Raw genomic sequence first — 26,494 nt, 5'->3', positions numbered from 1 at the left:
TTTGTAGCTGCTAAAGGGATATTTACTTATTTTTTCCTACGTATGTGTCTCTACGAATACTTAGGTCACCTAAACATGATAATGCAGAATGAGTTTGATGAGAAAGGTGCAATGGTTGTTTTAGTAGGAACCTTTGCATATTTATATTACTGTGACTTGTGTTGTTACAGAGGTTTAACAAAGAAAATCTTCTGTATTGTTTGCTTTATAGAAAATATATATTACGGTCTTGAAAAATGGTGTGTGCTCGGAAATGATGTTTTTTAATTGCAAAATAGAATTACAGGGGAACTGTTAGAAATGAATTCCTTTCCTGTTTCATGTAAAAAGTGAAAGGATCTACAGGGGAAGGCTGCAGAGCTGACGAAACAGAAGTTGGATTTGATTATGAAATATTTATGGAATTTACTGGAAAACAGAAATCTGAATCATTATGTTTTGGAAAAGTGGATGTAGTGGTTGAGTGTTCTGGAAAATGCAAAGTGGAACAGGGCGCTTAACATTATGTTCTACTTCAGAAAATATAAAGATATTTTCACTCTTGTTTTTTGTATGCTTTGTTTTAGATTCTTTTTTTGCCACTGACGATTACAGCTAGAACAAGAAATCCCATGGAACTTTTTAATTTCATAAAATGGCTACTGGTGAGTGAAACATGGGATTAAATATTCTTTTTACCACCTGGGAGTAAAATAGACTGTGCCTGTTCCCTTTGGTAGAGGAAGCAGGCAGCCTGTCTGGCGTGCAGCGCACTGTGTGTCCATATTCCTCCGTCAGAGAAGTTAAGTCTGTAGTTTGGGCTGGTGTGGCTCCATTGCTTAGTGAGCTGAGGCTCAGGAGCCAAAGTGATGCCCTGTCTGCGGTGGTGAAAACTGGCTTTGTATCTTGGCTGCCCTCTCTTATAAATCATTGTGCAGGTAAGCTTGTGGTCCTCCAGACCCTTGTGGAGCCTGAACTGAGTGATAGCCTACTTAGTAGTATGTCAATTTTTTTCTCTAAGGAAATATTGGGACGGCAGTAATTTCTTACTCTAGCTTGGTCTCTGTGAGCTTGCCCATTGTCACCGCAGAATATGTTTTCTTTGTTCATTAAAACCTATTGATCTCGGGAAAGTTTGTAAGATTGATTTTAACTCAGTGCTTTTCAGGGAATTAGTAGTATTTTTAGTAATAACACTCTCCTAATGCGTTCCCAATGCAGAGTGATATATAGGGGAACAGAGGCAACATACACGAGCTCCACTCCCCAAGGTCCCCATCTATGGGGACAAATGAGGCGGCCCTGCTGATGTGCAGTGCAGGGAGCTTCTCTGGAAAGGATCCACAAGCCTGTAACACTTGTTTGAGCTGCTTCTCCAAAAGGGATCTGGGGAGAAGGAGGCAGTGGTGGGGATCATTGGATTTGCTGGCATTTGTTTTTCCATCGGACAACTGATGTAAACCTGAGCACTTCAGCGTTAGGTGCTGCTGCTGCATCTGGACGTTGGGGAGTGGAGAAGACTGTTTCTGATGTTTTTCAGTGAGGCCTTTGATGGTTTGGGGTCCTGACTGGAGGTATGATTTTCTGATAAACTGAAGAAAATGCACTGTGGTTGCATGATATACCTCAAAATAACAAAAAAATTTTGCACCAGATATCCAGGTAATAGAAAACTAATAAGCAAGATGTAGCTTTTAGAACAGAATAAAGCTGCCTAATTTTTGTAGGTACTAAGGTGTAGATAGTAAACGTTGTGGTATCCAGTGCAACTGCACTGCGTGCAGTGTTCCTCAAGGAGAAATGAAAATTTTCACTGCTAGTTGAGTCCTTGTTTGGGAATGCACTTGAACATTTGTGCCTGACTTCAGATCTAGTAGGAATCACTCTGAAACTATGCTTGTGCGCAAGTATCTTGCTAATTCTGGAAGGTAATGAAGTTTCAGGGTCTTAGGTAGGCACAGTATTTGTTGCATTGACACAACAGATGTGGGAGAACTGGATACTATTGATCAGCAATGGCATTGGAAACCTTCCTGCTGTTTGTTTCAAAGTATCAGCATTGTGAATTCTGTGTAGGCCAGATTGGTTGGGGTTTGCAGGTGATGGTGGTCTCCCTTCTCCTTTCCAGTCCCTTCCAATCTGCCTGGTTTGGACCTTGCTTGGGAAGATCTGCCTGCTCTGCAGAGGCTGCAGTGCGAAGCGGGTGCTGCTCTTGCTCTCACCTTTCTGCTTCTCTTCCCTCCGTGGCTGGAGCAAAGGCACCTTTTGTAGCTTCATGGCTCAGCACGGACAAAGAGTGTGGGGACTGCGAAGGGAAGAAGCTCCATGTTGCGCTGTCAAAGTAGCTCATTACAGACGCTGCAGAAGGCAGCAACAGTTTTTGTCTCTTCTCATATTGTGTGTGCCACCATAACATCTGGATGCCTCCCGTCGCTGTCTTTTATTTTCTTCCATCTGTTGTCACAGTCAGTGATAGAAATCAGAGTAATGTTCAATGGTAAACTCTTGAACCTTTCAGCATGCAGAAGTATGGAGCTTTAAAGGGTGTTCAGTGACTTCAGCTGAAGCATGAGTTTGTGCAATTGAAAACAAGTAACAGTTATTATGGAAGAAGCCAAGCTTTGCACCGCTTTGCATGGTTTAAGTCTTGGTGACAATCATCTGAGGTTATCGGGGAGAAGATCACCCTCCCTGCTGCAGAGGAGATGGCAGTACTACTGTGATTGCTTCCGTGTATTGTAAGAAATTGTTGAGGGGAAAAGGCATAATTTGACATGCAGCCTTTCCACTGAGTGTTAAAGGTTTATCACCTATGTAGCTGAGAACTGTGTACAGCTGTCGTCTTTTTGAACTAATTTCTAATGATGGATATTACTTTGTCTTTGTTAGAGATAACAGTCATACAAAGAAATGAAGCTGCTGCTTATGCTCTGCGAAGTGTACTGGAGAGCTAACGTACTGTGACAGGGATTAGGGGCAGCATCTACAGCACAGAGCCCTTCTGAAATGAGAAGCAGCCCCCACTTTGCCCATTCTTCCCCTCCTCCCTCCCTGCCTTATTTAAGGAACTTAACTGGAAAATGAGAACTGAAAAGAAAGTCAGGATTTCGTATGTCTTACAGGATTGAGTTGAAAGACTTTGTGTGCTCACTTCTATTTCTTTGTACAGAGAAAAAGGTTTTGTCTCTGTGTAATAACCTAATAGATAAAATTGGATATGTTGCTGCATATTAACACTGATACAACCTTCATTTGATACATGCATGTATGTAAAAATATATATTCTAACGAGCGTATATTTTAATTAATAATAATACTGGCTGTCATTTCTGTAGATATGTCCACCAAAGAGATGTGTAGGGCATTTTTGTTCGAACTGCTTTTCCTGGTTGAAATGCAATTACTTCCTTGTGTGAAGTGGCCACCAGGTGTCAGAAGAATGCTTTTATTTTTATTAATTTCTCCCTTTCATTGGAAGTATGTGTACACTTTGTGTCCTTCTCTGGAAACTTTTCTTAACCTACTGCACAAACAACCCTATCTTCTTATGTTACTTGTTCAGTGAAACACGTGTGCAGCCCTTTTCACCTTAGCGGCCTATTGAAGCATCGCAGCTGGAAGCCCGGTAACGCTGAGTACCTGCGTATACCAACCAATTACTGGATGCATTCTTTGCTGCTGTCATTTAAAAGATGGGGATAAGTACATTAAAGGAAACCACGTGGGTGCATTTGATCTTAGCAGAAGTTAGAGTCATTAAAGGCAAGGCAATTAAAATGATCATTCAGAAAATCCTAGTATTTAAAGCATGCTGGATTTCCCTTCCTACCTTCCACCGTTCTCCCTCCTGTTGATGACTTTTATACGCTTTTGGCATCTGAACTTTACATGGACCATGATATCTATTTAATTTAGTTCACGTACTTGCATTTGTTGTGGATTAAATGCATCCAAACTATTGTCTTTCTGACTTTAATTTGAAGTGGTTTTGGTTAGATTTTTTTTTTTTTATATACTGTAAGGTGTTGCTCAGTCAGAACCTGGGCAGTGACTGGAAAATGCACCACATCTTCTTTTTAGTTGTATTTTTTTTTTCCTGTTATTGTCATACATGAAATGAAGAGAATGTTTCAATGTGTAAAATACATCTTTTTTTTTTTTTTTTTTTTTTTTTTTTTTTTCCTCCTCCTTCCTTGTAGTTTCTTCTAGTTCCTATCTCCATTCTGCATCTGGGTTCTACTTAGAAAACGGGCTCCTGGCTGCCAGCCCAGAGCTGGGTGCTTGCACTGGGCTTTCCAGCTGTGCTGCTGCCCCTCTTAGTGCTAGCAGACGTGTGGTCTGGGTTGTGATGGCCGAGGCCTCTGGGCTGCTTCTGCCTCACAGTAGTTCTAAACAAAGAGCCAACAAAGCCATTTCCTGTCTTCTTTTTGTTTTTGGAGAAAGTTGATGAAAATTCAGTAAACCTTGGTGGGTATTAGATATCAGAATGTCTGTCTGGGAAAACTGTACCACATGAGTTTTAGAGGAGAATGGAATGAGGGTTTCTGGGGTGAAAATTCTAAGAGCCAGTTTGGAAGAAATAACACTTTGAATTTTTTCTGCAAATGCGCAGTGGAAAGTTAAAACTTGTAATGTCTTTCTGCAGGTGGCAGCATGAGAAGCATTTGTGCTTCCTCTGATGCATTTCAGTGCGGTCCTCCACATGGAAGAGGGTTGCACAGCTTCCGATAGAGAGAAGATTCAAATTGCATTCACTTTTTCTTTCTGTCTAGTTTTAATTGGCAAAGTTGGTCAGAATTGCATCTTTCATGAAGCTGTGTAACTCTGGGATTTCTCACAAACCAAGAGACTCATTACTCTGTATGAAGAAGTGATTACTTTTCTCCTGGATGTTTCCTTTCGAGAAATGGACCTGATGACTAAACTGTTACTGAAATATTTAAGCGGGGCTTTTCATCCATAAATATCACGGTGCTATAGAAATATGATATGTCTTTGATCAGAAGTTTGATGTATATTTTTATTGCTATATCCGTGCCTCTGTCTGGAAATAGTCAGAATTCTTTGAGTTTACAATTCACAACACAGAAATCTCTTTAAATTTCAAAAGTTGAATATCTTGGGGTTATTGAACGCTTTTTAGAAACTATTAGTGCAGCTCTCTTACTTTATGCCTTGGGCATGCAATTGTTTCTGGCAGCACTTGAAATTATGTATCCAGGTCTCTTTTTGTGTGTGCGTGGACTCTTCTCAAAGCTAATCTAATGAGTCATCACTACGGTACAAGCAGCATTTGGTACTATCTGATGTGAGTAGATGATGAAGAAGCTCTCCCTTCATCCATATTTTTGGGGGTGTAAGTTAATATATATCTATATTTTATGTCAAGAGTTCATAAAGATTTCCTTTTTTTTTTTTTTTTTTTTTTTTTTTTTGGCATTTTCCCCCATCTGAAGGACTTTCAGTGGTAGGGAGGCAGAAAAAAAGAAGGATGTGAGTGATACTGCAAGCTGTATTTTCCTGTGATGCCCTATGAGAAAATGATGTTAACGACTGCAGATAGTCATCAGCCCAGTATCTGCACTGTCAGTGGGCTTTTTATTTTCTTATTTTAACTACTGAAGATACAGCAATGTGGAAGTTTCAAAGTTCTTAGCCATCAAAAGCCTATAGCTTGTTTGGAAGGCTCTTCTGGAGGCTCTGGTGCCCTAACAAAACAAATTGCTGTCCATAAAGAAAAGGTTACAATGCACAGCTTGAAGTTCCAGCATTCTTGAGCTACAAGGAAAACTAGGTGGTTGTAACTGATAGCAACTGATACTTTTCAAGGTAAAGTTGATCTTTCTTTCTTTCTGAACCAACAATCCTACTATCTTTTCTGTTTCATTATTGAGAGTATTCTCTTACATAGTCTCTCTGAAAGAAGAGAAGTAACTTTGTCAGACTCTAAGAAATGCCTTTAAGTTGATGAAGGAGGATGTTATGCCTTTGCAAATGAGAAAATGTTTTTTTGGCGCAAAGGTTTTATGTTGAGTTCACATTCAGTTTTGTTCTGGCTGTTTAAGGAGCTCCTTAAAACGGGCTTGCTTCACAGTATCTATGATTTCACCAAAAGAACTGGATGTCTGAAAAAGGAAATTTTAATGAAGAGATATTTGTTTTCCATTATAGCAGAAATGCTGAGTCATGGCATGAACCAGTGATGGAGCACCAGATGGGAAGGCTAGGCCAATCCAGGGGAGCTCAGCTTATGCAGTGCAGCTGAGTGACTGGAAGGGATGGAACCAGGATCCACCCCTTACCAGACCTCATTTAAGGGTTGGAGGGGGAAGGGTGTCTTGCTGGAGGTCCCTGGATACCTGAGGCTTTGGGAGTGTAAAAGATTCTTTCCTTTTTTTCTGTGTCCAGAAGAAAGTTGGATTTGATAACTGTTAATATACTTTCTTTGGGTTCTTCTGTGGCTGTCCATACTCCTTCCATTAAAGAGCTGGCTTATGACCAAAAAGAGGAGTAAATAAAAATGTATTGACCATCAGGTTAGGAAACCTTACAGTTCATTACAGGTTTATGGATCATTTCTGAATTGCCTGTCCTCTAGACTTTAATTTAAGATTACATCTTTCTAAATTTCATCTGGTGATTAGGGAAATGCAAGTCTCACATTGAAAATCTCAACTGCACTGTCTTTACCTATTACCGTGGAGGAATATATGCTAACATATTTCCAGTGAAATGTTTTCTACTTCTATCAAAGAGAAGATCAAAAGATTTGAAAAGTGGGCCTGGGTGAATATTATGAAGTTCAACAGAGCAAAGTGCAAGGTTTGCACTTGGTCTGAAGGAATCCCAGACATTTATACAGGCTTTGAAGAGCAATCCTTGAGAGCAGCAGAGAAGGACCTGGGAGTCCTGATGAATGAAAAACTTAACATAAGCCAGCAGTGTGCTCTTGTGGCTCAGAAGGCAAATGGTATCCTTGGCTCCATCAGGAGAGGGGTGGCCAGCAGGGACAGGAAGGTGACTGTCCCTCTTTACTCTGCTCTTGTGAGGCCCCATCTGGAATACTGTGTCCAGGTCTGGAGTCCCAGTACAAGAAAGACAGAGAGCTGTTGGAGAGCGTCCAGAGGAGAGCCACAAAGATGATCAGGGAGCTGGAGCACCTCCCCTATGAAGACAGGCTGAGGGAGCTGGGCTTGTTCAGCCTGGAGAAGAGAAGGCTGTGGGGTGACATCATTGCAGCCTTCCAGTACCTTAAAGGGAGCCTACAGACAGGAGGGGAATCAACTCTTTGAAAGGGTAGATAATGGCAGGACAAGGGGAAATGGTTTTAAGTTGAGGAAGGGAAGATTTATGTTGGATGTCAGGGGGAAGTTCTTTACAGCGAGAGTGGTGAGGTGCTGGAAGAGGCTGCCTGGAGAGGTTGTGGATGCCCAGTCCCTGGAGGTGTTCAAGACCAGGTTGGATGGGGCCCTGGGCAGCCTGGTCTAGTATTAAATGGGGAGGTTGGTGGCCCTGCCTGTGGCGGGGGGGTTGGAGATTCGTGATCTTTGAGGTCCCTTCCAACCCATGCCATTCTGTGATTCAGTCTGTCCTCGGATGACTGATACTTTTATATATAACTGTAGCAAATATTATATCAATATACTAAAAACATTGTTCAAAGAATAAAAACGAAGTCTCGGATTGAATGGTGGTAACAGCTTAAGAAATTACATTTTTCATACTTTTTTGTATTTGTTTCTTCTTTGTCGATAGTGAGAACGTGCTGAATTGTGACAGTGGACCGTATCTCTTGAATGAGGTAGAGGAGAATCTTTAGCTGTATTGGCTTCTATGCCATAGCCAAAATATTCTGTGTTACGGATTTGTAATTTAAAAATGTGCGTCGCTTCTTATACATGGTGAAGATTTTGTATTTTTCCTATGCAGATGTAGCACACACTACATTCTGAAGTTCTTAAAAATATGTTTAACTTCTTGTGAACACTTGAGTAATTATTGAAGAAAAGCATTGTGCTTAATACAGCTAATATTTCCAGTAGAATTATTGAGCTTATCACAAATGTTAGGACCACAACAAGTTTCTTTTGAAAACTTATGAACAGCAATGTGCTGCAAAGAACCTTAAAATGCATTAGGTAATGTATGACTGTCTCCAAGCAGAAGAATTTGTTAACCTGAAGCTAATGTGCCAAATTAATTTTTGGTCATATCCCTTAAGAATCTGTTCAGCTATAATTAATTTATATGAACATTAACAAAAGATTTATGTTATAAAAAGTCAACTCAGTTTTGAGTTAGAGCAGCTTCATTTTTGAACATCGAGGGTGATGTTCAGAGACAGAACCGAGTTTCAAACTGCTGAAATTCTGAAGATTTGGCTCTGTTGTGTGCTCCCAATGGTCTGCTGTGTTGTACCTGTCGATTTTATTGGTGCAGGCTCAGGGCCTGCATAAATCCCATCTGATTTATTTGTGCAGTACATTAGGTGGTTAACTATTGTGCTTTAGATAATTGTTACTTGTAAAAACTTAACAAGAGTCCTTAAAAAGTGAAGACAGACTGAAAAGCATGAGAGCTTGCATCTTGCATTTTTTTTAGGCTTGTTGATCCATTAATAAGGTAGTTAAAACTTCAAGAACTGTCTTTCTCTACTTCTACTAGTATATGAGTTTGCCAGCATCAGGCTCATGTCCTTTTTCAGTCACTCTGGAAGTAGGTAGGATTTAGATATAAGCATGTGCTGAAGTTGCTGAGGCTGCAGGGGGATACTTGTTACATCAGGAATGTGTTTCTTTGTTGCCAGTTGACTGAATCTCCAGATACAGAATCTTTGCTCCTGTTCTAGCCTGAGGTTTGGTCCATGATCTATTTAAAAAAACAAACAAAAAGCCATTTAGCTGATTGGATCACATTCTAGACATGGTCACTGGGCCTATAAAAGCTTGGCCTGCTTTTGATGCCTTCTTTCATGCATTGTTTCCTGTATTAATACTTACTGTAGGCTAGCCTGTCATTACTGTAGTAGCTCTGATGAGAGTGAGGTGAATTGGCTTATGCAGGCTGAGGTTTGGGACCTTTCAGATTTGTGACTGGCTTGTTGCTTTACTATTGCCCTCTTGTTTGGCAGAGCTGAGAAGGCACTTCAGGAGAGAAGCTTTCAGTACAGGAAGAAGCATAGGAAGCCAAAGCAACATAATGCCAAGATAGCTTCTGCCTAGAGGAAGCTTATGGAGTGCTGAATGTGTGTTCAAGTAATAGTAGTAAATTGTGCAATAAATCCATGTAGGAACATGAAAAGAGGTCTGCCCAAAGCTTCCTTTTGGTGTGAGGCACTACTATCCTATCAAGAAAATGAAGGCATATGCTATGAAAATTTTTTTTTGAGACTCAGCTGTTGTCTGAGTAAAGTTCAGAGCAGGGAGAGACTGAGACATGGTTCCGTGCTGGGGTTCAGATCTTGCCTAGGATGTAGAAAACTGAGCCCATCTCAGCAGATCTCTGACTGTTCTCCCAAGCAAAAAGTAGTGACCACAGCCATTGCTATCTACCTCAGAAGAAGCGCTCCTTTCCTAAAGGCAAAGTAAGGAAATTTAATTACTTAGATTGATATAATTTTAATCATCTCACTGTTTCATTTATTTAGAGAGTTCCTCATGGATCATGGTTTCAAGCAGGTGGAAACTCATGGTCACGTGGTGCTTTTTTGACACAGTTTATATAGCAGCGGGGCAGAGACAAATCTGCTTCGAACTCACGTGGGTTGAAGAAGAGTGTAAAAGCATGTAGTTGTTCCTATACCTCACTTGTTCTGTGTAGTCAAGGAGTTACCACCTTAGTGATACCTGTTGGGAGTTGAGGAGACGGATGTGGGGCTGTTGGCTTCATGAGAAGTAGGTGAGGTAGAGTGCATCCTGGAGAGCTGTAGGGATTATGTAACAAGGCTGGGACATATATCTGCTTTGCATGTTTGTATTGTATATGTGACTATTTTAATTTCACACTGAACTTATTAACAGCACCTATGGGATTTGAATTTTGCATTTTTTATTTGCCTAGCAATCCATTTGCGACTACACTTTACAAAAATAAAATAAAGAAAATGTATAATTTTTCTAAGTGTGTGAAGTAGTCCTTAATTGACGCATTACAGCTGACTTGAATCCAACTAGACAAGGTTGCCAGAGCTGGGATTGCAATCTGGGATTTTTGCTAGAGCACAGAGAAGGATGAACTTCTATTGAAGAGTTAGTGAACAAATGATGAGAAGTGAGGCTCAGTCTGCAGGTACGGCATGCAAATAACCAGCCATCTTTTCTGAGGTTTGCAGGTGGCTACTGGAAATGAGCTGAGCAGGTATGGCAGGAAAGTCTTGTTCTGAGACTAGCTGATGCCTTTCTGTGACAGCTGGGAAGCATCCACCTTAGGTGATTACTGCATCTCTGGCTGAAAGTGGTTTGTGATTTCTGTCAGAGATTGATCTAGGTGTGACAGCGCTTTAAGGTTTAAATCAAATTATAGGATGACTTTGAATGGGCATGAAGCGTGTCAGAAGAGAGTATGGTGGAGAGCCACAAATCCTCTACTTATTAATATAGCTCGAATGTGTGAATTTTTGTCAATGGAGAAGCCACTAATTATCCATCTACGGCCTTTGATAGTGGAAATTTCCAGTGCAGGTACTAGTTCACTGCTGGACAGGTTCTCTGATAAATCAAATGGTCTGAGAAGAAAGAATCCTATAAAGAAGATGGAGAATTGTTCTGAGATTGCAAATTGTCTTGTATAGCAAGGAAAAACTGTTTTTCCCCCCAGGTCATATAAGGGAAGAATGGTGAGGTCTCAGGGCTGTGGAAGCACAGTGAGAAGAAGGACCTGTGGTTGCTGCTTGCAGACTTTTAAGGATGGACTTGTGGTGCTCATCACCGAAGTAATTTATTGATATTTCTTAATTGTACTCCAGTTAACACAATTTTCATCTGATCTCTTTTCCATATCACAAATAGTGCTCACATACCTTTTCAGAGTATGCTTGCATTTGAAAGACTTCATTCTCTTCTGCTAATAATTGCTGTAGTGTTTTTGAGTATACTGACAGGATACTGGCTTCCACTAGCTGAAAATATAGACTTGATTGCTTTACTTCTATCAAAGTAATACTTTATATCATACGTTAGTGAACTAGAGAAAATAATGCAATATAAGAATCAGAAAAACACAAAGAAGCAGTATCTGGATATCTGGATCCTTCAAAGGGCTACTGTGATCTGGAGGTTTTATTTTCTCATTTAAAAAGCTAGGTATAAGTAATAGGACATAAGTTCAGCCAGTGTTTTGCCACGGTGAGAGCTCTTGTTGGAAAATAGATCAGTTCAATATATGTGACCTCTATGTACTCAGTTGCTCATAGACCTTCCTAAACTCATGATTAAGCAGGAAAGCATTTTTGTTTTTACTTCCATAGATAGTAAGTCCAGCTGTTAAACTGTTTCCCCAGTTTAACAGTTTGTTAATTTGTCCTCAAAAATGTCTGCTTTTGAAATGATTTTTCATACTTTTTTTGTATTCTGCATTGTCTGTATCAACATTACAGTTATTGAGTCTTGGCAGGAAGTACTTACATGCGTGGTCATGGCCTCATTCAGTCAGTGGGTAACTGAACAAAAAATCTGGATACTTGGGTCTGTAGCAAAGCTATGGCATTTACATCCTAGCACAAAGCACAGATAAACATTTAGTATTTAATCATTTGTTAAAAGGAAATGCACTTCCAATTCTCAATCATATCGTGTCAAAATGAAAAGGGAATAAATGTCAGTATTTTGTTTCTCACCCTAATTCTTCCTATAAATTGAGTTGGTAGCATCAGATTTCTGGTGGTGGCATCTTTTTGGGAGCAGGAAGGTCACATTAGGCAGCTAAGAGAAAGCTTTTGGTAACTGGATTTGGATAGTTAGAGTTTGTGCTGGGCTTCAAAGATGCTTTCCCTCTCTTCCTCCGCTCCCCTCCCCCCCCCTTCTTTTTTTTTTTTTTTGGCAAATGAAGCTCAAGAGGATAAAAGGTATTTTAAGAATGGTGGAGAACTATGCTTAGACTAGTGACATAATTACATAATTATAATTTTTTATAACATGGCTCTATTTGCATTTTTCCTGTTGCTCTTTAGTGAATAATCTAACTGGGAAGGAAAGAAAATGTCATCCTCATAATACTTGAAGTTTGTGTTGGCTTTGTTTTGCTTGTTTTGCAATTGTGGCCATTTCCTCCTGGGAGCTTTTAAATCAGTACTCCTGGATTTCTTGACCTGGAGAAGCTGAATATTCTATGACTGATTTGCTGAAATCTGTTAGTGTGTAGAATATCCTAAAAATGTGCTTAGAAACAAAAATTAGGCTTATCTGCCCAAGTTTAAGCATGTAAAAGTTTAAACACTTAAATCAAATTAACATAGTTTTAGGGTTGCTAAGCATGTGAGTTTCAGCAATGCTATTTGTAAATTACTTGATTGCAGAAAATCTTTTGAAGCCAGTGCTTGCTCAAATGGTAGTCATCATAGTAGGAGCTCTGTAACCAAGTGCCAAAAAGCTGGTTTGATCTCTGGTGCCATTAGGTTTCACACTATACTGAAATTACAGCCTTGTATCTTTTATTGTGTCTATCTTCCTGCCGCAATTTTAATTTGCTATATTGCTTGTTTTTTTAACTTGAGTTTTATAAATTTTGCTTGTGTATAAGAAGCTAATAAAAATTCTTTTCTGTTACAGGTACTAAGCCAAATGATCTACAGTTGACAATACTCATGTTAAAAATGGATGAGGAGGGTAATCAGAAGAGAGATGATGCTGATGAGATTTTACAAAAAAAGTTGAGAAAAGATTCCCTGAAAAATGCATTAGGAGACAACAGTGAATGTGACTCTTTGTCTCAGCAGGGAACAAGGTTAATATCAGATAAAGTTTTCAGGAATCTTGAGAAGGAAAGAAAAGAGAATGGCACAAACAAAAGGGCATGGCCGGGATCACCAAACTCGGACACTGCTGAAGCAGAGAGACCTGAAAATATCTCCAGAAAGAGAAAGTTGATTTCTTCTGCCAATGAGAAAGACAGTGACAGCAAGTTGCACAAAGTTGTAGCTGAAGAAGAAGGTAGCATAGAAGCTGGAGTTGTAAAAATTGAAGGAGTCACCGGCTGTCATGATGATAATGTATGTAATTCACATTTCATGTGCTCACATTGTGATTTCACGTGTGCTGATGGTGCCATACTGAAAATTCATAAGGAAACTAAACATTCTCGAGAGGATTCAGCTGCTGTTCCTGAAAAGCTACCTTCTTCAGAAGAAATCAGTGTTGACTGTAGAGCTGAAAACATGGACGAAGATCTTAAAGGCAAAACACATGATCAGTTTTTACCATCCTGCTCTGATTTAGAAAAGCATATACAAGAAAGCCACTCTCAACGATCCAAAGAGCAAACATGCCCTCAGTGTAGTTGCACAACTAAATGTAATTCAACATTACATACACATGCTAAGCAAGATCATGAGAATTCCAAGATATTTTGTTGCGATCTTTGTGGTTTTCAGAGTGCTGAGGAAAATCTCCTAAATTCTCATTTCCTTGGCAAGACACACCTTCGACGCCAAAATCTTGCTGCACGGGGAGGATTTGTACAAATATTGACCAAAAAATCCTTTAAAAAACCACAGTCTACTGTAACCAGAGAGAAGAATGTGAGAGCAAGACCCGGAAGCAGTAAATTAAATGCAAGGACTGCTGATGCAAAAGAATTAAAGGTTTGCAGTGCATTGGAGAACTCAAATGTAAGCTTGTCTAAACAAAATGATGGCACTGAACTTCTTGCCGAAATGATACCATCTACAAATGTTCCTGCTGAAAAAACAGATAATGTGGGAGGAAAGCTGCTTTCTTCCAGTGTAGAAGGAGATAATGAAGGTCATACTGAAAAACTACAAATATCTGGACCCTCAGATTTCTTTCAGAATTCAGAATTCCCTCCAATTACCAGAAGGCTAGTTAGCAGTTTGAATGTGACAAAGAGATTTGATAGACTGGAACATAAAAGAAATATTGTATTGCTAAGGGCTCCTTTTGGAGGAAATAGATCTTTTAGATTAAAAAGGCAAGTTAAAAGAAGGTACAATTTGTTGGGTAAGAGAAACAAGTCTGAAACTCAAAGAGCGTACAAGAAGCATATCTCTAGCACAAAGCTTAAACCTAGTGATTCAAGCCCTACATCACATACAGAATTAGAAACAAATGATAAGAGTCATTGTAATACTGCTTCAGAAATTCAAGATCTTACTCAAGTGAAGCCAAATACTCTTTCTTCTAGCACTACAAATACTAAAAATTCTGAAGTTGAACTTATTGCAAATCCTAGTGTTCATCACACTTGCATTGACTGTGGTCATGCCTTTCAGAACAAAGAAAGTTTGGAAATTCATGTTGTAAATTTTCATACAAAAAGTATTCAGTTTCATTGTCAGACATGTAGTTATTCCTGTGGAGTCAAGGAAGACTTGCAGCAACATTGTCAGAATACTAAACACCAGATGGGAAATTGTAGCTTTAATTGTCAACTTTGTTCATTTACCAGCTTGAATGTGATAAACTTTCAGAGCCATATGAGTGAAGTGCATAATATGTCCCATAGTTGTCCAACTTGTGTTCTTTTTTTTCAAACACAAGAAGAGCTGATAAATCATCAAAAAGATGAGAAACATGATAGTTCATTATTTCAACAAGTGACTCCATTGAGTAACAGTGGTCTGACCTTGCAAATGGTAAGTTATGCTGACTCAGTATCAAGCAGTAGCCAAAAACTTGCAAAGGAAATTAAAGTATCAATGAAAACAAAACCTCCAGACTCTTCCATTGTAAATCATAAAAATGAACTAAAACATTCTGTTCTGAGTAAAACCCAGTTTCACTGTAAAAAGTGTTTTTATAAGACGAGATCTTCCACAGTTCTTACAAGGCACATAAAACTCCGACATGCACAGGAATATCACTTTCTCTGCAAAGCATGTAATCTTTACTCCCTGAGTAAAGAAGGAATGGAGAAGCATATCAAAAGAAGCAAGCACCTTGAAAATGCTAGGAAAAATAATATTGGACTGCGTTTTGAGGAATGCATTGAAAAGGTTTGTGTTGGGGTTGGTGGTATTAAAACAGTGATGGATCCTTCCATTTCTGGAAATGAGAATACAGAGTTTGATAAAGAAATTGTACATGTTCCATCCTCTACTGTAGAAAACATTTTGAGAAATAAGGAATTTGTTCCAGTTGATCAAAGAATTGGTGAAAATGAATTGGTTTTAGCTAATGCACCAAAAAGAGGGAGACCCAAAGGCACTATTTCTAGAACGTGCACCCATTGTGGTCTTTTGGCCTCCAGTGTTACAAATTTGACTGTTCATATCAGGCGAAAGCACAGCCATCAGTACAGCTATTTGTGTAAGGTTTGCAATTACTACACTGTAACCAAAGGAGATATGGAGCGTCATTGTGCAACCAAAAAACATAAAAGTCGTGTGGAAATAGAAGGACAAGGAAAACAGAACTCAGAGATTATTGTTAGCCCTGAAGGAGGAAATTTTGATTCTACAAGCAAGAAGGTTAACAGCCCCATGCCTGTATTGTGTGAACATGTTGAGGACAGTAGCCAGACTTTAGATTTGGGAAATTCTATCATAGACCATCAAGAAGTTGAGCAAGGAAACACTGAGGTAAATGTTGAAAATGCTAGCAGGTTGCCAGATTTGGAGCATGCTAAGAATTCGTTAAATATAAAGCAAGCATTTCTTGAATCAGCAAAGGATACCCAGGATGGTGACCCCTGTTTGCAGAGAAGAATGGTGGGTGCAAATGACAACAAGTGCATGCACTGTGACTTCACTGCTCATTCTTCCTCTTCATTGGAGTTGCATGTAAAACGAAAGCATACAAAACAATTTGAATACTACTGCATGGCTTGTGACTACTATGCTGTAACTCGCAGAGAGATGATTAGGCATGCGGCAACAGAGAAACATAAAATTAGAAGAGAATCTCATGTTTGTTTGTCTGTGGAGGAAGCAAACACAACAGATATTACTAAAGAAGGCTCAGCTCTGTCCCAAGAGGAGCACCATCACAGTGCAGTGAAAACTGTTTTAAGTGAAATGAAATGTGCCAGTGATGCACCAGAAAGTGATCATACGTGTAAAAGCTTAACAGAGTGTGTTGCCTCAGATGAAAATGCATTTCCAGAAATGCCTAAAGAAGGCAATTCCCAAAATACGGTGGAAAGCGTAGTTGAAGAGGAAACTAAAAATGGAGGAGAAAATATTTTATGTGAAGGATTCCAGGGAGCTCCTCAGAAAGATAGTACTCATAAGCCTGATGAAGAGATACCAATTAAAGAGGCAGGTACTTATGAGTTGCAGAGAAGTGGACATGGTCAGGAGCTGCTTAACTCAGGGGATTGCCCAGCAGAAAATGAAAATAGATCAGGTGACACAGACTTGAAGTCAGGAAAAGGCAAGGAAAACTTGGAAGCAAAAAGAGAAAAACCTGAAGCGGATGGTAGAAACACAGACGTTATTGAAGAAATATCACTGAAAGAAAATAACCCACTTATGCTAAGTTTTCCAGAAACAAAAAGTGCAGCATGGCAATCAAATCTAGCTGGAAACATTGGAGAGATGGTGCAAAATATGCATAGTTTAGAGGGTGACAGAAGTTTCAAAAAGAATCCTACTGGGGAAGAGGAAGAAGCCCTTATGGAAGCACAACATGAAGCAGAAGTAACTATAAATAACCGTATTTGGGAGGCAGATGGCTCAACAGCTGAGGGCATGCAAGAAAGTAGTAATGAGGCTTTAGGAACAGTCACCAGTACTGATGATAAACGAAAGGCAGTGCAAAATTTTGGCAAGTTTGATTCTTCTATAGTAAGATTAAAAAGCAATCAAGATGGGGAGCCCATTGACCATTCAGATGAAGGACAGGTGCCAGGTGGAGTGAGAACTGGTGAGTTTGCAGTGAAGGCAGACGCTTCACCAAGTGGTGGGAAAAAGAAGAAGTCAGAAGGCGTTTCCCTTGGGGAACTGACACGTATTCGCTGCGATGACTGCGGCTTTCTAGCAGATGGTTTGAGCGGACTAAATGTTCACATAGCCATGAAACATCCTTCAAAAGAAAAACATTTTCATTGTTTACTCTGTGGAAAGTCATTTTACACAGAGAGCAACCTTCATCAGCACTTGGCCAGTGCTGGGCACATGCGCAATGAGCAGGCAAGCGTGGAGGAGCTGCCTGAAGGAGGTGCAACCTTCAAATGTGTGAAGTGCACGGAGCCCTTTGATTCAGAGCAGAACTTGTTTCTCCATATCAAAGAGCAGCATGAAGAACTTCTGCGGGAAGTGAATAAGTACATTGTGGAGGACACTGAACAGATAAACAGAGAGAGGGAAGAGAACCAAGGCAACATCTGCAAGTATTGTGGGAAGATGTGTAGAAGTAGCAATTCCATGGCCTTCCTAGCTCACATTCGTACCCATACAGGTATGGAAATGCTCTCTTTGCAACTGGTCTCTTTCAGACAGAGTGAATTATTACCGCTGGCCTTTTTCTGGTTTTTAATCTCTTTAACATTTCTTGTGAACTGGTATTCATATAGCTTGATGAGCCACTGATGAAATTCAAAATTACCTTTAGGGGTATGAAAACACAGTGATCAAAGGGCAGAAAATGTAAGAACATTTTAAACGCAGTCACCGTTCTGCTTTTTGTTTCATATAGAGAGATTTTCTTCCCTTTAATCTAAATTGTAATCATTAATTAGTTCTTAAATTTATATAATGCAGCAGTGGTGTTTTAAGAGAACAGTTAGCTGTTCTAACTTTCTCTTCCTCGCAGTTGTTAAATATCTACACTGTTTACTTCATTTCAATTCAGTTACACTTTCAGCATTAGATTATGCTTTGTGATAGTAATTTGTGAATACATCATTCCTTAATAAATACCAATAATGAGCATCAAGAGTTTTTTGTAGAAATAAGTTATGGGAATTGGAATAGGTCAGCCTTTTGGGAAGGTAGTGTGTAATGCTGATGTGATGCACAGGAATGTAATACCTGATTTAGTTTCTGTGCTGATCGCACTTTCAATTCATTTTTATGTTTAATTTTAAGTGGAAAATTTAAAAACATTTTTCTAGAAAAATGCATAAGCTGCAGTTCTAAATTTATGTAAAAATTCACTGTGATGTTTCTATAAACCTGCCATACATTCTTTATTTTAAATAGACAGCTTTTCTAAATCACTGAGCTCTGCTTAGACAAGTGGTGTCTCCATGGTTGAATTTATGAGTGGATTTGAATAATAAATTCACATTTCAATGAACATATTTTCATTAAAACTGTAAGGTTTATTTTACTGTACTTTTAAATAATGGCTTATTATGGAAGCTATAGTTTAAATTCAGGCAGTATTTGAAACTTAGTGCATGGTTACAAGGAAGAGAACAAAAAGGTAAGAAAAAAGAAACATAGAAGTATGGTAATTCCAGGCATAATCCTAAAATAGTTTTGTAAGTTAAAAAAAAAAAAAAATGAGGGCATGACTGGACAATAAAGTTTAAAATTAATCTTGGGGAACATGGATGTTGTATTTCAAACCTTTCAAAGTATTTTACTTTAACTGCAGCATTCATGTATGCCAGTAACTCACATACTTAATACTTCCAGCATTACTTCTGTCCTGTCAATAACGTAGTTATCAGTTTTGTTTCACCCAATATCCAACTTTGAATGCAGCGTTAAGTCTTTGGAGGGACAGTCATGCTCACATGGTCAGAGCAGCTTTATAAGCCCTTAATATGCCCTCTTACGGCAGATAAAACGGAATAAAACTAAAGGAGAAGATGCTAATGGAGCTCTCTTTAGAATTCTTTATGCAACTGTCTGGTCAAGACATGTTGCTTATAATTGATGTGTCCATTACTTGAATTCTCTTGTAATTATAGTCAATAAGTCTTGTAAATGTGTTAAAGCTCACTAAAAGCATACAAATTCAAGAACAGAGTAAGGCTAATAATTTAAAATAATCAATGTAGGCATTTCAGCACTTAATTTCCCTTGTGTGTTGATAGCTGATCATTCTTAATCCATTAAGATTTATTTAGTCGTTTACAATGCAAAATAGGTTTGCACTGGTCACTTGTGCCATTTGAAAATGTCCACCAGGTTAAGTGCAGAATGTAGTCCATTAGTCTTCCTTGACTATATGTATTAATTGCATTTAAAATCAAGTTAATGTGGATGTGAAAGTGAGGTAACTATCAATATATGACAAAGTAACCCTACTTACATAAGTTACATCATTGATTGTAACATTTAGTAAAAGTTAGTGTACTTTTTACCATCTGGTCTGTAGGTCTTATCATGAAGTATATTTTCATTGTGCTTTTGAATGGCCTTAAATATGCAAGGCAGTAAAAGAATACGTTTTGTTTTGCAAGTCATTTTTTGAGGTGCTTGTGGAGATGCTGTAGAAGGGTTTCAGATGAGAGTTTAATCTAGGCTCTTTTTCACAGCACCTTTAAATGGATTGCTTTTCTGATGCTTTGCTTATTTCACATAAATAGTAATGCAGAGACTTTTGTTAATAGCTAACGGGAAGAAGGATTTCTCTTTCAATCCCCGTCATCATATTTGTGATCTTGTGTTTCATAGAACCTTTACTTCCAGTCTGTATCATGACAGTTGAAGCTGAATAAACATTTTGGGGTTATTGGGAACGGTGGCTGAGGGAAATGACCCACGCTACCAATTGTATAGCCACTGGCTTATACTGTTAGTGAGGCAGAGTGCATTATTTCTCGCCCCTCTCATCTGTGCCAGGGTAACATCAGGTGCATAACAAGGGGAAAGCTGCAGTTATTTTCCCATCTATTGTTCCGATTATGTGCTTTTTAAAATATTTCTCCTGTAAGCAGATGTGCATATATCTTTCTGCATAAATGGACTGATATGTAGATACATGTATGCGTGTCTAACTTTATCTAGCTCAATTTTAATTTGAGTAATTGGTGATAGTTAGGGGAGTAAGAAAGAAGGAAAGTTGTAGACAGACAAAACTAATGATTTCCATTAATAGAAGAATATCGTTTCAAAATACTGTTAAATAATCTAAGAGATTTTCACATTGCAAATGAAAAAGAAAGCTTTGCTGGAGAGGAGATAACAAGCAAGTCCATCACGTGTTGACAAGTGAAAATGAGGAAGTGTAAAGACAAATACATGGAGTAGCAGAGGTGGAAGACTTTTTAGTTTTCAATTGATGCAGGTCCCATAAACTTAATTAACAGTCAACATGTGAGGAAAAATCACCTGCAACCATATCATCTTTGTTTGTTTCTCATCACGTTTCTCAATTAAGGGAAGATTTGCCCAAAGTAAATGTGGTATCATACTACCCCTACCCTAAACAAAGTAAGAAATGGTATAACGGTGTTTCATGTGGCTCTGCTTCCTTTGCATTGAGCCTGAGGCAAAGGCACAGTCGTGCCTCCAGATAGAGATGATGTTGGTTTAGAACGGGCAGAGATTTTTTGTTTTGAGTATCTTTTGTGTTAATGTAAGATTAGGATTATTAACTACAGTCGTCTCTGTAAAACAACTGCATGATTTAAGAAATTTAGTCTATTTACAACTTTTTTCCCCCAGTTCTTTAGTTCAGAGCCATGTCAATGCTACCCATGGAAAATTTACACTGTGTTTCCGTGCTGTAACTTGTGGGTAAATTAATTCTGTGGTTTTTCATTTACTTATTTGTTTACTCGAGTCATTTGGTTGGAAAGATGCTGTATCAGAAGTATTTGTCTCAGTGAACTAAAAACCAAATGTGAAACTAATGTCATGTTAACACAGTAGATGAGAACCACTGAAGTTTGTGGTAAATATGTCTAAGAAATGGTTAATTGCTTCAGTATTGTTTCAGATAGGTTCAGACTAGATACAGATTTTTTGCACCGTTTAACTTTTAGTCTGATGCCTTCATTGCGAGTATATTTTTTTTTCTATCCAAAAACATTGGAAAGAATTTGGCATCAGGGAAGGCATCTCCCTTTCACTTGAGAGGGAGATGCACTGCTTTTGTTTCAGCAGATAAGTACTGACTGTAGCCTGCCAGCAAGTGGATTTTCAAGGAGTTTAAATGGAGATGTTAACAGATATTCAGTGCTGGATATAGGAAATAAATAAATAAAACCTCAAGGCCTCAGTGATTTTTGGGTGAGAGCAGTCAACAGAATAATACATTTATGTATTGTCAGCACACTATAGCTACAATTGGCCTGAACTACAGTTTTTCACAAAGGAGTCATGTAAATGGAAAACAGCAAAGGTCTTGTATGGAAGCCCTGTGGGACACCTGCAGTAACAGAATGAGGAACGAATTTACAATTTAATCAGTAGGAGAGAAACTAAAGGAACACAGAATTGAATCCACTTGGTATTTGAATTCCATGATAGAAAACAGCAATGTAAACACCAATAGATTAAAAAAAATCCTCTCTGACCCTGGTCTTGAAATTATTAATTGTGGAATTAGTCTCTGAGATCATAAGTTAAAACATCAACTTTTAATACTCTTTTATTTAATGCAACGATAGGCTTTTTTATTTGCATGGGCCTCTTTATAGAACACAGTGTTGATTTGAAATGTCACCAAATTAATGATTAATTTAGTTTTATCAGGATCATTTAAATAAACTGGGGTTTTTCGGTGTGATTGATAGAATGTGATTGCTGTTAGCTCCAGCCTCAACCTGCTTTTGACATTTAAACATATAAAGCTGACTAGATATAACCATTCAGGTGCTAAATATATTTTACATCTACTTCCAACAGTAGAAATGGAAGTATTAAGAGATCTGGCTTCATTGTCATTGAACTGTGAAATATTCAACCTTGTCTGCCCGTGCTTAGTACTGTTGACTTTTTTATTTCAGTTAGAAGATTAAAATTAAATGCTTCATTTTTCGTCAGCTTTTGGGAATTAAATTGAAATTTAAGACTCTAAAATTTTTTACTAAGATCCTCGATTTCACCAATGGATTCTTTGAGGAGATTCTGTTTCAAGGGCAAAGCAAAAAGGTTCATTGATCAAGTATGATATAGTGTATCATTTTTCTTATCAGAGCTCTTTATGTATATTTATTAAAGAACACATATTTCATATTATGCTTAACTGTATTGGAAGAAGTACTTCGCAAAACATATACTAAATGTAATATGGAGAATCTGTGACCATATTGTACTTACTTTTAATGGCAGTTCTGTGATTTTAATTTATTGGTTTAAGGATTTAGTGGTCAGAAAATTGGAAAGTGCAAGGGCATACTTTAGTATACACTCATTCTTGGGAGTAGTGTAACTGCTTTGTAACACAGAGACTGACAAGTGCCCAATTCAGCTATTTCAATAAAAAAAAAAATAATTTTTCTGTAGTCCAGAGAGGATCCCTGTTAATTAAGACGGACAAACAATTTGACTTTTTTGCTGCACTGCTGTGATACAAGAAATAGGCTGGTACTTTTTCCTTGGAGAAATAATTCTAGGGTTCTGCAGTAGACATTTAATATTAAAGTTTGTTCTTGAAATAAATAATAGCCAAAATGTCAATACTTCTGGTTTGCAGAATAATCATAAATTCTTGACCATAAAACAGTCATAAAGGCATAATATTTTATCCACTGTATATTCATACATTGCATGTCATTACAATGGCTAGGTGATGAATCATTTTCTGTGTGTGACAGAACAAATCTGAAATACCAATGCTAATGTAAAATCTATTCAGTGTCGGAAGACTTGTAAAATTACTTTACTTTAAATATACTTGCTTAAAAAAAAAATTACATTTTCAGTTTACACCAATATCAAACCACTTTTAGACCATTACGTGAGTTTCAGCATTTGGAAATAGTATAAAACCACTTTTGTCATCTTGCTGAAGGGCTATCTCCTTCATTTTAATATTTTTGGTGAAAAAAAAAAAAAAAAAGAGAGAAAAGAAAAAAGTGAGTGATTTTCAGTAGTTAAGAGAGTAGTTTCCTTAGTCTTGAATCTAAGGAAACTAATGAGTACTGTATAGTATATACCATCTGTGTCCTGGGAGTTATAAATTTATGTGCAAGATGCTTTTTTCGTTAGGCAATAATCTGAAACAGGTTAAATGTGGGATAGGCTTTCTTAAAGGTTATTTTTTCCCAGGAATTTTTATTTCTTTAACCGTGGGTGATATATTATTCTAATTCAACTCATATCTTATGCTAAATTTTACTTAGGATCAAAGCCATTCAAGTGCAAGATATGCCACTTTGCAACAGCTCAGCTCGGAGATGCCAGAAACCATGTCAAGAGGCACCTTGGGATGAGGGAATACAAGTGTCATGTCTGTGGGTGAGTAAATTGAAACGGTTTCCACCATGGTTAACCAGGAGAAGAGTGCAGGATATGCATTGTTTCAGAATTGAAAACTGTGATGTGAGCAAGAGTGGCTAAAATTATGCATGCATATCCTCCTTTCCATTGTTATGGTAAATTCCTTAAATACAGTTATGACATTCTTTTCCCACTTCTAATCCTGCACTGAAGATGAGCAATTTTATGGGCTACAAGGTCAATTTGAACCTGTAATCTGTAAATTGACTAAATTATAGGATGTTCATTCACATTGCCAGGGAGAACTGTAAATTCCATTTAAAGACATAAAAAATATATAATATAGACTTTAGTGTGTGGGGTTTTTTCTTTTGCTATACTGTTATAATTTTAGTACCATTAACAGATTTCTGGACTCCATTAGGTTCTCATCCTTTACGAAAACAAAACAGAAGGCTGGTTTTTCAAACAAATGCGTCTAAAATATTGCAGACGTAAGACTTTACAAATAAATTGAAGTCTTTTATGTATGCTTGTGTTCTTGTTTGCTACCAAAAGAATCTTGGTTTTCTTTTTTTATTTAATCGTTATTTCCTCAGAAGGATCGTTCATAATGTTTAATTGTCCTTCAAATGTGTTGCATTTAATAGGAGGCATTGAGACTCCTTAATGCAAAACTAATTAATTTAGCAGAAATGTTTAAAAGGTTTTAAAATGCCATGGCATATATGGTACATCATAGGACATTCAAAGTTGGATTTTAATACCCTACTTCTGATTAAAAATATATTTTAATGTTATTATGCTAGAGAAATTAACTAATATATGCATCATATAAAAACACTTTACTCAAACCTATGTAACCTGCTATAGCAGTCTTATGGCTAATGTGTAGAACGGCACAGGTTCAATTAAATGATGCAGTGCACACATGAATGGTGCGGTGTGATGTTAGGGATAATAGTAAGCGGGAAGGATTTTTTTTTTTAGTCTTAGTATACTGATCTACTGCAGGACAAAGTGAGTTACACATTTTAAAGGACAAGTGAATCTTCAGCTGAAGATGCAGCTGAGTGATTTTCACTGATTCATCTCTCTGTTTTTCAAATAATTTTGCATGCTGCATTATGAGATACTTTGGATGTTTTTACTCACTTACAAAAATTAATTGCTGACTTCTTGTAACACGAAATTAAAATGTATGAGCCTAATTCTTAAGTCCACTGAATATCAACAGTAGAATAACTTGTGCTACTCTTTATTTTGCAGCATGCTTATAATGAACTTCATGTGTAGTAGTCTATTTTATGTTGTTTGAAAAATCTTATTTGCTGTCTCTGCTATATAGATTGCTGAGAATTTGGCATGGAAGATGATTAACAGTTGCAAATTCACTGTTTACATGGGGCTAGGCTCTTTTCTTCAGAAATTGTCAACAAATTTGACAGTGGTTCTTTCTTCAATTCCTTTTTAACTTCTAATGAAAAATCACATTATATAACTATGTAATAATCCATACAAAATCAAAAATTTTGAAATAGTTAATACTGAATCTTATATTTAAAAAAAAAAGAAAAAGAAAAAGAAATGAATGGACTGGGCTTCGGTACAGTTTCTCACTTCTCAAAAATTCGTTCCTTCCCTTCAGGGTTGAAGTGTTCTTAGAATCTTGTCTCAGAAAATGCACAGCTTGGTTGTGGTTCCTGACACAAATGGTTTAAACAGTAGATATGAATGTTAGTGACTTTGGTAACCTGATTGCTTACTGTATGTTGCTGATATGTCATATCTGGTAGCCAAACAGGTACTTATTTTCCATTTCTGTATGTTGTTGTATTATCAATTTACAACAACAACATGGACAACAACATCTGCACTAGATATGAACAAACAGTGGGCTGAAGAGACATGCACTACAATATCCTGTGCTCACAAAAATCTGATTTATATACTCGTTCAAATAATCATCTCATTTCACTTAATGTGCACAAAAAACGTATTTTAAGAATTATACATTAACATTGATTTAATTGGAAAAGACATTTTTATACTGTAGCTAACAGTCTTGAAGAATTCAGCAGGATTTGAGGAATTAGGAATGACCAGGACAGTTTTAACTGTAGTCTAAATGATGAACATGCTATCCTTAAATGTGAAAGAAGAGAAAAGAGTGTAACAGCCTGTGCTGTGTTTCTGCTGTTTTAATTGAGAGGATCAGGCAGTGTGTGGTTTAAAAAACATAAAGTGGCAACATTAATAAAAAAAAAAAAAAAAAAAAAAAAAGCCAGGATTGGCTATCGGATTAGTGGCACTATGGAGCATTGGTACATTAACACCACTGACAATGTCAATTCATTATCATTGATGGCTAAATAATCTTAGAAATGCTCAGTGGACCTATTAGTTCCTGAACATAAGCAGCTCATGCTGCATTTCTTCATTAGCTTTAATTGCTATAAATTTTACCTTTTTAAAAATCATGCTTTAAAAGGTGAAGTGATCTTTCAGGAACATTAACTCTGTAATTTTGTCACAAACAGAAGGTCCTGCACTATGTTTTCTTTTCTGCAGTAGTTAATATTCTATCCTCTGACTTTTAGATTCATAGTAATAAGCCCCTGTGCTGGTTGCGAGGATTAATCGTGTTTCAAAAGCTTTTGAATCTTCCTGGACACTTTCTAAAGGTGAAATGTCAGTGCAACACTGTGGTTTCGTAGGTCTCAGGACACGACTTCTTCAAAAATTTCCAGATAATTTTTGCTTTAAAAAAAAAAAAAAAATCTGGTTGGGGGAAGATTCTGTGTCTAAATTTTCCAAATGCTCCTTATATTTGCATGATACAAAGTACATAGAAGTACATACAAGTACATTTCACTCAGTTCCTGAAAAACACTAATTTTGGTGGGTTTTTTTTTTTTTTTTAATTGAAGTTCAGGGTGTGTTTTTCTTCAGCTGCAGAGCAGAAACTACATGATACAGAAACTGGACACCAGTAATGTTTTAACATTTGGAAAAAACCGTCTGCTATTCATTTTCCTTATCACAGATGTGCGTTAATTT

At 37.6% G+C, this 26,494-nt stretch overlaps 1 protein-coding gene across 2 annotated transcripts in view; it reads left to right on the top strand.

Annotated features, from left to right (window-relative positions):
• The window catches only part of ZNF407 (zinc finger protein 407), a 334,136-nt gene that overhangs the window by 12,429 nt on the left and 295,213 nt on the right, over nt 1–26,494 (top strand). Inside the window, exons 2-4 of one of the 2 annotated variants that reach the window (XM_085220677.1) lie at nt 567–644; nt 12,744–17,549; nt 23,338–23,452. In XM_085220677.1, coding sequence (XP_085076803.1) covers nt 635–644; nt 12,744–17,549; nt 23,338–23,452 — 4,931 coding nt within the window. In that variant the 5' untranslated portion in view covers nt 567–634. The remainder of the gene's footprint in view (nt 1–566; nt 645–12,743; nt 17,550–23,337; nt 23,453–26,494) is intronic. The other variant, XM_085220678.1, reaches the window with a different exon arrangement.

Source organism: Meleagris gallopavo, chromosome 3, assembly GCF_905368555.1.
Source record: "Meleagris gallopavo chromosome 3, MGAL_WU_HG_1.1, whole genome shotgun sequence".
NCBI classification, from domain to species: Eukaryota; Metazoa; Chordata; class Aves; order Galliformes; family Phasianidae; genus Meleagris; species Meleagris gallopavo.
The sequence above is the reverse complement of the archived record's forward strand: the minus strand, read 5'-3'. Positions and strand labels throughout refer to the sequence as shown.